Source organism: Chelmon rostratus, chromosome 11, assembly GCF_017976325.1.
Source record: "Chelmon rostratus isolate fCheRos1 chromosome 11, fCheRos1.pri, whole genome shotgun sequence".
NCBI classification, from domain to species: Eukaryota; Metazoa; Chordata; class Actinopteri; order Chaetodontiformes; family Chaetodontidae; genus Chelmon; species Chelmon rostratus.
Window position 1 is genome coordinate 5,241,238 of NC_055668.1, and position 13,793 is coordinate 5,255,030.

The 13,793-nt window shown below is 43.1% G+C and overlaps 1 protein-coding gene across 1 annotated transcript in view; it reads right to left on the reverse strand.

The window, feature by feature from the left end:
- Positions 1-12,042: 12,042 nt before the first annotated feature.
- Positions 12,043-13,793, reverse strand: part of LOC121613899 (serine/threonine-protein kinase 32C-like) — a 75,200-nt gene continuing 73,449 nt past the window's right edge. The window contains exon 12 of the mRNA XM_041947599.1: positions 12,043-13,788. Coding sequence (XP_041803533.1) covers positions 13,593-13,788 — 196 coding nt within the window. The 3' untranslated portion in view covers positions 12,043-13,592. The remainder of the gene's footprint in view (positions 13,789-13,793) is intronic.

The window sequence follows — 13,793 nt, forward strand, 5'->3', positions numbered from 1 at the left end:
AAGCACACTTCAGACACATGACTTTATCAGTCTTCACACGACCATTTCTGTAGACGGGGATAGTGTTTGACTCAGGTGATTCTGGGCAATGGCAGATGTGGCCAGAATAGTGCTGATGCTAACCTTGCTAACGGGACTTTTTGCATGTTTATACATAAATGTACAGTTAGTCTTCCACTTTAATGATGAACAAAGGCATCAGAATGCATCTATGCATCATCTAACACTCCTACGATACAGACGACACAGAATGTATGCCGGGTCATGGCTTTGCCACAGTAGGATCAGACGTCTGATTGCAGGTAGCCTCCCAGTAATGGGTTTTTCAGGCTTATGATTGGCCAACATGGATTTTGGGTTGGGTTCATATTGCTGCCTGTTGCTCTTGACAGCCCTTCAATTGTGTTTTTGTGTTTTACATGGACACAGTTCTTTCTAAGAGAAAAACAAGGCTTATGTCGACGGGATTTGTTTTAGAACAAAGGACGAAGAGACAATGTGTGAAAATGTGCTTTTCACTCCACCCCCAAGTGAAGTTGTTCTATATAAACACTTTTGATTTCCATCACGGCCCCATCTCATCAAGCATAACCAACAGCTGATGAAGGTAAGTTAATGTAGGTATCTGCTCCGAACAGTATGGACGTTATATACAGCACCTTTACACATCAACCATAGGAGACAGGTAACATAAATATAAAAAGTGGACAACAGGAGCTTTACGTGACAGAAGAAATCTGCATGATGTCAGATATAACTGATGTTTTTAGACATAAGTGAAGTTAATGAAGTCCAGACACAGAAAGTGTCCATTGAATATTAAACTGACTGATGAGAGTTATAGTTTTTTCTATTTTATTTATTATTTATCACAAATGTGTAGACCATTGAAAGAAAAGCAATACCAACATGAACAGATGACAGATTTATCTTAACACTTGGGACATTAAACACAGCCTGTAGGGTTAAATGTCCACAGATGCTGCATCTAGCAATGAGCTGACAAACCTCTGAAAACTTGAAGCAGTCTTTTCAGTCAAGCTGCTGATAGTTTCTATAAAAGGATCGAGACACGGACCAGGCGAACCAAAGGTCAACCCATGACTTGTCTTAAAAGCAGAGGGTGGAGCTCTGTGTCTTTTGACGGAGTCACAGTGATTTGACACACAACCACAAACCTCACCCAATTAAGATTTAGCTCCTTAAAAAGTGGCAGGAAGACGGTGTGTGCCAGGGGCCAGACAGGTACAGAGAGCTGAGCTCACTTCTTGGCAACAACAAGGTTTAGTGAGCTCCATGTTCAGGTGTGGATAACTGACTGGATAAAATGAGGAAGGCCAGCGTCGAGGAACTCCATCCTTTCATGTTTGCAGAGACGTCTGCTCATCGTAACGACTGCCAGGCCTTACACTGAACAAAACAAACAGACAGATAGCACAAAGAGGAGCCCTGGACAGATATAGATCAGAGAAGGTGACCCCTCCTCCAGCAGTCTGTCACACCACAGATCAGCGTGACGTCTGCAGACTGGACGCCATGATCCTCCGGCTCTGGCCTCGTGTAGACGCTCAGCGCTGCACCGTGTGTCTGCTGGCAGGACTCAAACTGACATCCACTTCCTGAGAGACGGGTCACAAGATGAACTTTGACATACATTTCCATGTAATATCTGCTGTTTCAGAGTGCTCCTTCATGTTGATACACTTCCAAATGTTGATATTGGTTTGGTACATTCTCACGGACAAAAAGGCCATTTGAAATGTATTATTTTGATTCTGAGCTGTCCAAATTTCATGTTGTAAACCTTCTTTCTTCAAACTTTTTTCATTTCTCTGAAGTCATCTCTATTTATGGAGTAAATTTTAGGACAAATGTAAACCTGAACATGAACATTTGAACATTTAGTAAGTTTATTGAAGTGCATTGTGTGCTCCACTATAACCCTTCTCTATTTGAATCAGGACCTAAATGTAGCATAATTGTGTCCTGTCTGATATCTATTGTTAATATTTTTATTTTATTTTTGCTTCTAAACTAGTCGAAATGCTTTTTAAATTCTTGTATTATATTGTTTTTTTTTTTACAGTGACTATGTATTGTCTGTCAGGGACTTCAGATTTATTACAAACATTTATTATTCGTTCACATTTTCTGACACAAAATATTTGTTAAAACAAACTGTCGGACATGAATTGGTAATTGTTTTCTGAATAATTCAGAAAATCAATGAAAGAGTGAAATGGCAATCTGCCATGGAAAACAAACATCTTCATTTTTTAATTAAATGTTAACTTCTTCTAAGACTTCTGAATGTCATGTTCAAAAAAATGCTTGTTTGGTGTGAGATGTTAAATGAAACTCACTGTGACAGCATGGAATCATTATTCTTTTGCTTGTGTCGTGTCCCTTCAAATGTGATTTTAAATCTGTCTGGCTTTGCCTAAGAGGATATTTGAGTTTCCACTGACTTTGGTGAAACTAAAGCGTAACTCAATGACCAACGATGACGGTTCTTCATGTTTGAGATGTATCCAGTAATTCTTGGCATATTATTGTTTCCTTTCTCGTGTCCTTGGCCCGCGGCTCCAGTTTTTATCTCCTGACAGACAGAAATGTCTTCTGACTCTCTCCTCTCCTTTGATCCCTTCGCTCACTTTCCTCCAGTTTTGTTTTCTGCTGCTTAACCTGTAGATCTGCTTAACAGGCCAGACTAGAGAGCAGAGCACGAGGCTGAAGACGGTCTGGCTTAATGAAGATAACCGTGTTTGCTACGTAATAGTATTGGCTGTGCGGTCGTGTGTGTGGGAAGGTGTGTGAGTCACACAGGCAGAGAGAGGAGTCAATTCAGCCAGAATAACAGGAACCAATCAATGATTATAAAGGGCATCCTCTGCTGCTGCATCGATTCTGATTTCTTTGACTTCCTGCTGAACGGAAACGCTGGCTGATTTTCCCAGAAAGAGCTCAGCGGGCCTTTTTCTGTTTGCGAATTTTGTTTTGAATTGATTTTATGAGGGAAAAACTGCTTAAATAATGAAAGAAAAACAAGTATGTACTTAAATGTTGCCTTCAGTCCAGTCAGAAATAAGTAATCTCTGATGCAGCCCAACATTAATCCAAGGATGGTGTGTGTAAATCAGTACAATACAGTCCTGGACCAGGATGTGAATATAACATTGAAATCTTATATCTGGGAAGTCACCTTATGTCATGTTTTCTTTATAAACTCCAAAATACTGATGGTGCTTTTCATGAACTTCACTGTGAGCATGAAAATACCAGCGACCGCAAATGTAACACAAGACTTCCACCACATACTAATACACCACATAAAAATAAAAAAACAGCCAGTCAGTGTGTGGCTGCACTGAGATCTGAGTTCCCTCCCCAGCACTACCCTCCCGCCCCTTCCCACATACTGAGCGTTTTGTTCTGCATCTAATGTTTTCATTAGGAAACTGGGCGCAACCAAGTCAACGGGGGAAGGATTAGAGAGTAAGAGAGCGAACGCGGGCCAAAGAGGGAGCGAGGAAGAGCTGTGGAGGAGAAGAAACCTTCTTGTTTTCAGTCTGGCTCTGAGTTAGAGGAGGTTTGGGGGCTCTCTCACCCACCGTTTCTGTCTTTTCTCCCACACAAGCTTCACTCTTCTTCACCAGCTGCTCGCCAGGTTTCACCATGACCCGCCCCTCCTCCTCCTCGGTTGGACTCATCTTCCTTCTGATTGGCTACGCTGCAGCAGGTAAGGGATGTAGCTGGGTGTTGGTGGGAGGAAAGAGGAGGGGGGGGGGGGGTCACAGGTCAGGCAGGAAGGGCCAGAGGACAGACAGCTGGGAATGCAGCCGGGCAGATCAGCGTTTGGAGAGTTGAGGGTGTGTTGATTTACTGGAAAAGGTGATTTATGAATCAGGTGGTGTTCTGACTGTTCCACTCGTTCTGTCTTTGGTGCATGGGGCAATACATTTTACATACTTCACAGATATGTGTACGTCTGTGTAGATAATGGCTGGACAGACACACAACGCTGAACTGACATCATGGCTCTACATACACATACATGTGCGTTCAGGGATTGCCAGCACATCTGTTACTAATTTCACCTCAGCTCTGGCTACACTTAATCTAATATTCTGTCAGCAGAGTTTCAAACAATCGCCCCTTCCTCCATCCACGCTGTTCATCCGCCAGCTTCTAACCAGCGAGTTCAGCTTTGTTTACCAGTGCCACTAAAATCCAGTGGAAATTCACAAAAATGTGGGCCAATCCTCCAGAGCCAAATCTGTGACTGACGGCCTCAAGTGTGAATTACACTGACTTCATACTGCAAGAATGGCCGACTGCAGGAAGCATACAGCAAAAAGCACGTTCACAAAATGCAACAAGCAAGCACACACAGTCACTGAAACACACAGAGCATTCAGTCTCCTACTTTATCTTAGAAGTTAGTTTGATTGGAATTCAGAGCGTAAAGAGAAGTTAACATGTGTAGAATAGTTCCTTTTTGAAGGAGTTTCATGGTACAGGGTCGCTATCTCAGAAAAGGACAGGATATGTCATTCTACTGTCAGAAAGTTAGAGTGTGAGAGAAAAAGACTAAATGTTTTCATCTAACTGTCCTCACTGGAAGCAGGTTCAGTGTTTTTTTGTTTTGTTTTTTGTTTTGTTTTTTTAAATATTAATTTGTTTCATGCAAAACTCACAGTTGCTGTTGAGTCTGAAGCACCTCAGCAGTTGAAAAGTCGGTCGAAGTGTGAGCGATGAAAGCTGTGAAAATATTGTTTTTACCTCACTACATCTATCTGACATCTTTAATTACTTATTACTTGTATTGTTGTTGGACAAAACAAGCATTGTGGCGAGATTTCTCACTATTTTCAGATTATTTCCAAACCAATCAATCGTTTAATGGAGAAAATAATCAGTGGATCAATCCATTATGAAAATAATCATTTGTTGTAGTCCTAGACAAAATGGTTCAAAATACAGACGTCCTCATCACAAAAAGTATAGGTTGACGTTGCAAGCAGGTTATTATGACTCATATTCATGTTTCTTGATAGGCAGCGGCCTCTAGTGGTCGTAGTGATTATGGCGGCAAGCAAAGGAGGAAGTCAGGTGATGTAATATAAAGAGCACAAAAGTCCCTCATGGAGTAGGTGGGGTTGCTGGGCCAAACAGACACAGGACTTTCACCCAGGAGACTGCTGATCATGTCCCGAGTGTTGCTATGGAAGTTACATCACACACATAACAGCAACGTACTTAGTTTAACCCAAGATCTTTCCCTGAATCTAGCCAAGTCATTTTGGTGCCTCAACCAAAGTAAACTGTGACTGTTCCACCAGATGAATGACTAATTAGTTAATTAATTAGTGGTCATAGGTATTGTTTTGGGAGTCAACATGTTCAGTCACTTAGTTGTGAGGTTGTTATATAATAGTTTAACAGCCACAGAGAACATTTGAGTACATTTTCCTGGACATACTGACATGGTTTTACTGTAACATTTACAGTACAGGAGTTCTACTGTGAGAGTATTTTTACAGTGTGGTATTAGTAGTTTTACTTTAGTAAAGGATGTGAATACTTCCTCCTCCACTGGAACCATCGGCTGACGTGCTGGAGATGCTTTAAACAGTGGGACGGACAGTTGGCATGGAAACTCAGACAGCAGTTGAAATGTGTGTTGAGGTGAAGAGCTGAAAACAGCTGAGTTATCAGCCGAGAGTAAAAATCACTTGATGTGAAGTGTCAGCCGTTAAAGCAGTGAAGTATCAGTTAACATGTCATGAGCATTTCAAGTGTCAGTGCAGATTTGCTATGGCACATAACATGAACTTCTATCACCTCATATATTAAAGCAGGCTGCTACGTAGTGCACACACTGAGTACGTTCTTCACTGACGGTGCTTGTCGAGCGGCGTTGTGCTCTCCATGGCCGGCTGTCAGGCCAGAGCTTGGTTTGTGTGAACGCTGCTGTTGTGAACTAACACTCTGACCTGCGCCGACTTCTCGATTTTGCACTCGACTGAACCTCTCTCCTGTAGAGAGCCATGTCAGTGCACAAACCCATAGAGCTGGAAAAAAAAAACACACACACACACACACACACGGTCATTCACCTTTTTCCTCGAGTGGGGTCAGTGAGTTTGATCATCATATCTGTTTGCTTTTCCTGTGGTGTGTTTCCTTGGAGCGTGTGGGGGTTTACTGTGTTCTCCTGGAACAGTTCTGGACAAAAGCAAAAGCCAACACAAACAGGGCCGGATGCCTTCACGCTGTTTGGAGACACAGGCCGAAGATAACGTCTCAGCCGGCCAGCTTTGCATCAGCCCCGTTAATCGCACCTGTAGTTCACTGCATACGACACGCACACTTTTCATGACGGCGTCCACGGAGAGTCTTCTCCTCCTAAAGAGCAGGCTGGGCTGTGTACACATGCGTCACACAAACACATACCAACACTTAGATGGAAGCACAGCTGTGGTTTGAGGGGACTTTTTTTTTTTGTTTTGCTGATTGTGAAACCAGCAGCACGTTCTGTTGCAGCTGAAGATTGTGGTTGTTTTGAAGAGCACCAACAAATATCACCACTTTAAGTGATTTGTACCTCCAGATCCTGTGAAGGAAATCTTCATGTCTTTAGCAGACTGCTGATAAGTCGCTGTCAGAGCGGAGCAGGTGAGGTTTGCCAAATCTTCACACCTCTGTGTCAGTTCAACAAAACCTCCATCACGCAGGACACACCGGGGCGGACGTCCTCTTTGACCGCTCAGTGAGAAAATCTAATGAACTTGTTGCAGCCTCTGTCCGTCCGTCGCTCTTCCTCGGCCTGTTTCCTACATGTACAGAACTTGGCACCCCTCCGGTCGGCATAATGGAGCTTGTAAAATGTTTCCATGGGACATCTCTGTAGAATCAAAGCAGCCTGATGCTGAGACACGGCTACGCATGGGAGGACAATGTGCAGAATAAGATATTGGAATCATTTCTGGCCGACTCTGCTGGCACAGCCTTTATTGCTTAAGGAATAAAGGATTTTAAGGGTCGGTGGTGGACTAAATGACTTGTTAGTACAGATACAGTGCAGCGCGAGATTGGCAGAAAAACAATTCCTGTATCTATCTGTACATCAGCGAAAGATGAACAAATAAAGACTTTAAACGTCCAGATGTGAATGCGGTGAAACTGCTGCTGAAAAGCGAAGAAGACAGAAACCTGAACAAAGCCACAGTCTGTGTTTATTTGACAGGAGAATGAATACCTGGTGTTTATGTTCTAAAATTAACATTTCCAAAAGTGTGCGACTGTGATGCTCATTTTTCCAATGAGGAGAGTGAACCACACCCTAGAGAAGACAAAATGAGTCACATTAAGGTATTAAATGGTGGCTAAAAGTTAAAGAAATTAGCCTCAAATGATCTTTCTCATGGTGCTCAAACACATGTCCAATGTGATTAGCTGGAAAACAAAAAAATGACACTTCAACCTCAAGAAAACCAAAGACAGTTTGGGGTGTAGGGTTGTAACTTTTTGGAAAGAGCTCATGGTATTTTGGCTCACTGGAAGTTATTAGCTCATTTCCTCCAAGATGGGACCTAAATTGTTTTTTTTCTCAAGGAATGAGCTCCTGTGCTTGCAGGAGGAAAGGTGAACGCTCACCCTTGTTTGGTCACTGGCAAGCAGCCACGACATGAGAGGAATAATACTTACAGAACCCGCTCTGCAACCTAACACCGCCTAAGTATCATTAATGTCCAATAACAAGACTCACAGTCAGGCATCAGCTGTCCACACGCACCCCAAAATGTTTCACCCAAGTAACGGCAACAGCACCGCTGCCAGCATTCAGAAAATGAATGAGAGGTGCACTCATTTATTACATATAAATGCTATCAACGGGAGCTTGGCCCGCAGCCACTGAGAAGGTGTTAGAAAATGGAAGCAGAGTCCTGCGAGGGAACGCAGGCCTCGCCTCAAATATGTCGGCTTCAAAGACAAACAGATAATTGGAAACAACTGCGGGGAGAAAGCGGCAGGAATAGCGTGGCCCTCCCCACCCTGCCGAAGTGAATTCACACCAAGAGCACCGTGCTTTTCCCCGGTGCGCTCAGTATCACACAGTTTTTACACTCATTTCACACTCCATGTGATTAATGTTGCTTGACTGAAGAGAATAGGCTACAATACACGAGTTGATTATTTGAACTGGAAACAAGCAAAATGATTCAAAAAGCACAGGTAGACAGATGTTTTCAGTTTTGCATTGTATTATTGCACCAAAGATTCTCATCTCAGCTTTAAAAAACAATCCTCCTTCAGTATCTTTTTTTCTCCTGACTCTTTTATAATGCTCTGTTAAATCTGTTAAAGCATAAGGTCAAAAGCTTTTATGCTTTTTCATGTGTTTGCCAGTGAAAGCTTATATCATACCTTGTAAATTCACTCACATATGCATCTTTGCTTGTTTCAGGACCTGGGCCTGACCTGCGGCCCCGAGCGCTGCGTTCAAGCGCCTGTCAAGAGCACACGAACCTTCACAACCGCCTGGATGCAGTGGAGAAGGTGCCGTTTCCAAACCAACCTCACATTCTGAGCCCTGAATGGTTTGAACCCATCAGGATTGAAAGATTTTTTTTTTTTTTTTACCTCTGGTGTTGTCAGCTTCATTATTAAATGTCAGCTTTTTCTCCATCTTAGGCTGACAAAAAAATCCCCAGCATTTCCTTTCCGGGATAAGATGTCGACAAAGCCGTGGCTCACTGCCACATCCTCAGTCTCTTACTGTGCAAAACCCCACGATTGCTCAACTTTTTCCAAAACGCTGATGACTTACTCCAAGTCTCATCCAGCCAACCCCACGCTTACCCTGACCTTACTTTACTAGCTGCTTTGGGCAGCTGTATTATTCATAAGAATAAGTGGTTGTATTATTCATGAGTGATGATTCTATTATTCATACTACAACTTATTAATGTATTATTCATATGTCAACCACACAACTATGTCTTCTTTCTCCTGCAGAAAGTGGAGAACACAGTTGAGAATTTGGAGGTTGAGCTGAATGCTCTCCTGGATGCCATTGAAGCCCCAAAGTGGCGCCCCCTGTTGGACAATACAGGAAAGACATCTGTGGATATCCTGGAAGACCCAGGGCAGAGGGGCCAGTCTTAAACTAACCAGACATCTACAGAGGAGGGACTCAAGATGGCTCTTAAACGTGGACTTTGAAGGATTAAATGTGTTTCCATGTCTTCAATGCAAACCTTTTTTTTAAATTGTGTGTATGCACATATTGCATCTGTATATCAAAATAAAGGTTTTATCCTAAAAGAGGAGGCCCAAGGCCAAAGCTAGTCTCCATTATTTCCTCTTACTAATCCTGTGACAGCCTCGTCTCTTTCCCAGTCATAGATTCAGTCCCAGCTTCATCCTCCTGCAGTCAATAGTGGCACAGCTCATGTTTACAATGCTGTTCAAAGAGATTATCTCACTTTGGACGTCTCTGCTCAGTGGATTCATACCCCTGCTCTTCATCGCCCTCTACTGTCTGCAGACAAACCGTGCTCTATTTAAGTGGCAATGACAAAGACACAGACACCAAGTTACTGGAAGGAGATTTATTTCTTTATCAAAGCAGTTAAAGCAGCGTTTTTTAAACACACGGAGCAGTTTCAGTTGGTACAGTAACAAGGCTTTTCACTGACTCCCCGTAAAAATCCTGCAGCACAAGAACATTATGCAAAATAGGATCACAAGGAGGAAAAGAGTGGCATAAATCACATTTTCTTCTTCTTGATTTGTTTCCTCAACAGGGCACTGATTTTCAAACTGTATCCACAGAGTTAAGACATCTACAGAATGGTACACCTCGAGAGCATCCATCGGAAAACGGTTGAATAGGAGACATGCTGTTTGCTGGTCAAACACTAGCACAATGCCTTTTTTTTAGAAACACCTAACAGCATCCAGAACATTAACACACAAAGAAACGTGTCAGGAGGGTTTGCAAGCACGTTCCGATTAGGAATGATCACTGATATCAAGGAACAAATGCCAAAACTGTAGATTACCATTGTAACTTTGAGGAAAGCTACGCTTAATTGTCAAAATCAGTCATTATCCACTCACAAATGATTAACATAAATTCCACACCCACTTCAGGCCTATGTTGATTCGGACGGTGCGCAGATTGGTTTAATGAGTCTTAGAAATAACAGCTTCCTTTTCCACAAATGGAGACATTCAGTGTTTTAATAATGCAGCAAATTCTGTGTTGGGGTGAAGTGAAAACCTGCCCCAGATCCACATATTCTTCCTTTGCTGCAAAGACAATAACGCAACACTTAAACCCACAACAGAGCATCACACACAACTGCTGACCTCATTCCACTCATCCAGCAAGGGTACGAGCCTGTATACTTGACCAAAGCATTAAGACAATCTACGGGATGCCAAAAGGTACTGCATATCATCTAAAAATATCATGCCGTCCATATAACACTGGAATTATACGATTTTGTACAGTTTAAAGATCACAAAACTCACTGTCCAGAAACATTTACGCAGGCCAGTTATGCTCTGATTTGGACTGTGTCTATAGTCAGGTGAGCACTGAGGTATGCTATTACCAAAAGCTTGTACATGCACAAATCAGCCAGTAAGGCTCAAGCTCCAGGCTTTGGCAAAAACAAGCTTATACTGTAAAGGTGCATGCAAAAAAAGCACAGGGCTTGAGACTATTAAATTCATCATATATTTTGGCGGACTTGGAAGATGCCACTGAATATCCCTTTAGAGAAGCTTCTCAATCTAATCATAATGTATAGTGTTTAAAGACAAAGTCTAACATGTGGAGAATCACACTCATTTGCTCTCTTTCTGAAAATGAGATGGGAGGCTTGACACCACTCTCACGCCTGTGTGTTCAGTATGAAGCAGAGGCAGTTAGCCTAGCTTAGCATAAATGCTGGAAGCCAAGCTGGGAGGCTCTCATCGGACCACAACACCCTACAAGACGAGGATCACATGACTGACAGGGGCAGCCGAGCTAGCGCTGCTAGCAAGCTAATCTGCGAGCAATTCCCCATTGGCTGTAGGAACTATTATTACACATTACCAATTACACTACTCAGTACTCATTCAGCAGGGCTCTGTTAAAGGTGCCTTAAAAACAATTCCAAATCCTCCACATCAGATATTCTGTATTTAACATGAGCAGAAACTCAAAAAAGAAAATGAGACACACCATTTGCTTTCCAATTGTTAATTGTTAAGAGGCTATGCTGTAAATGAAGTTTGTTCATCTTACTTAAATAACAACGTACTGGAGCTCTGCTTTTTTTCATTATCAGGTCTTTTAGGGCACATTCATATTTAAGACAGTGAAAATTCCTTGACAGTTAACTGTTTCACAGAAATCATAACTTATGTAGGCTACTGAAGGCAGTCTTAGCTGTGGTTTTCAAGCCAGTGGAAGATTTTACATGTAGCAGAGAGTGAGAACGCAGTGTAAATGCAACCCACGATGCCTTTGGCTGCCTCCGTCTCTCATGTGGCCAGCGCCTTGCAGTCCCTCGAGAGTCTCCTTAAAAAGCAGGCCTGGCTCTAACAAAAGTTTAGCGTCCGCCCACCACGCCTCTGAAGCTCACTAATGAACACATTGTATCTCAGCTTTTTAATCTGTAACCAAATACAAAGTAGAATTTGTGGTTTTACAGCAAATTACCTGGTGTGACTATGTATTGACGAACAATACGTTTTCCATCCATCCAGCGCTTCTATGCAGTGTTTCCAGAAATCCACTGCTTCAGGCTGTAGTTTGCCATATAGACATGTGACTTCCAGTGACATGAATGGCCATTTGGCTCCAGCTCCTTATTTAACTCACAGACATGAGGGTGCTATCAATCTTCTCATCTAATTCTTGTAAAGACAGCAAATAGGTGTATTTCCCAAAATGTTTAGCAATTACTTTAAGCCCCCCCACCCCACCCCTTACCTGAAATAGATACTTTATACATAATCACAATATGGTCGTATAAATTATAGTATTTTCACTTGCAGGAGGAACACTGACTTGATGTTATACTGGGAAAAAGAGACATACATTCACACACTCAAAGTTCCTTAGAAATGGTTATGCAAATGGTAGAAAAGCTTTGGCATATCTTGCCTACAAGTTGTGCCTGCACACTTGGAAAGAAGAGCAGAACGAAGCAGTGTGAAGCTTCACGCAGCTCTTCCTTTAGTTTATATGTCGAGTTCGCAGTCCCACATAAAACTGTGGTGAGTTTAATTACCTACACTTTATGCTATTTACATGGGTTTCATTTTATTAGGCCTTAGGGTTTTAAGGTGGACCTTTGCTACATGTTCCCAGGTGTTCAGACTGAGATTAATGGTGCCACCTTAAATGTACCACTATCACTATGACAGTAATAGACTAGCTCATCTATACGATTTGAAGTACCAACAGGGCACAGCTACACATTTAAGAACAGCCCAAAAACAAGCTCTACAGGGAGATGATCTAACCAAGCACTTAAAGAGAAGACGACGTCTAGTGAAGTAAACAGAGCTTCCTAATAGATCCTTAAGAGGTGTGATTGTTGGTGACTGGTATTTATTCCCCAGAGCAGAGTTTTGGGATGCTCTTTGAGTCAGAGCGTGGCACAGGGCTAAAATGCTAAATCTTGGTAACCATTACAGACACAGTGACAAGCAAAACCTTTCATTCTGATCGCTGTACTGATTTGCCATGAATGACAGCCCCTTACATCCTAAAAAAGCCTGGAAAAAGAATAGTCGGCTAACACTTCAAATTAGCATTTTGACCTATAATGCATCCATGGCTACAATGTGATTAACGAATACTGATTATCATCAACAGGCACCACTTAAAACAGGTTTACAACATGAGACCAGCCACACTTCCTTGGCCGACTGCAAACAACCATGAACACTTAGCTGCGAATGTGTGTTGGAAAGGTGTTGCAACACGAGGAAGGTGCTCCAGGAGAAAATGAAAAACAGTTGTTCCGAATTAGGGCACACATAACATGAAAGAGGCTGAGGGGAAGAGCGAACTGAAGACACAGGCAATAATATAATCTGAGTGCCTGCGCCTGCTGAATAATTCAGTCGTCCCCATCAGATTTTGAACAGGAAGGCTGAGAGGGCGTCTCCACCGAAACCGCCAACCCTCCAAAAACTGCCGACCGCTATTGCTCGGGATGTCATCATGCTCGTGGAGCTTTCTGCTTGTGAACAACACCTCATAGTAAGTGATACCTTATTTGTCATGCTATACTGTAACATTGCATAGAAGTTAGAGCTTAGTCTAGGGCGGACGGGTACAGTAGGCGGGGACTCTCTGGCAATCTGCTTCATTCATGCCTTACCAGAAGGATGCTACAGAACAGAAAAGGGAGGGAAAATGGTGGGAGCCATACTGGGTCCTGCTGTGCGTCAAGTCGAACCTGCTGTGCGTTTCCTGCGCTCCTGGCTACAACAGAGAAGAGAGGTGAGAACGTATCTATTGGCATGGCAGCAGCCAGAGAGACCTGCGATCGTCACTGTGAGGCGATGTGGCGCTAGCAGCTGCCGGGGGAGGAGCAGACCGAGCCGCACATGCTCAGTTTGGAGGAGGACTCGGGCTCCGGCTCGGGATCTGGCTCCGGCTCGGGCGCGTCATCGTCAGTGCCCCCGGCTTCGGCCTCTCCGTCCCCGTCTCCGCTTGCATCATCGCCCCCGGCCTCTGACTGACCCTCCTCCTGACGCCTTTTCAACCTGAG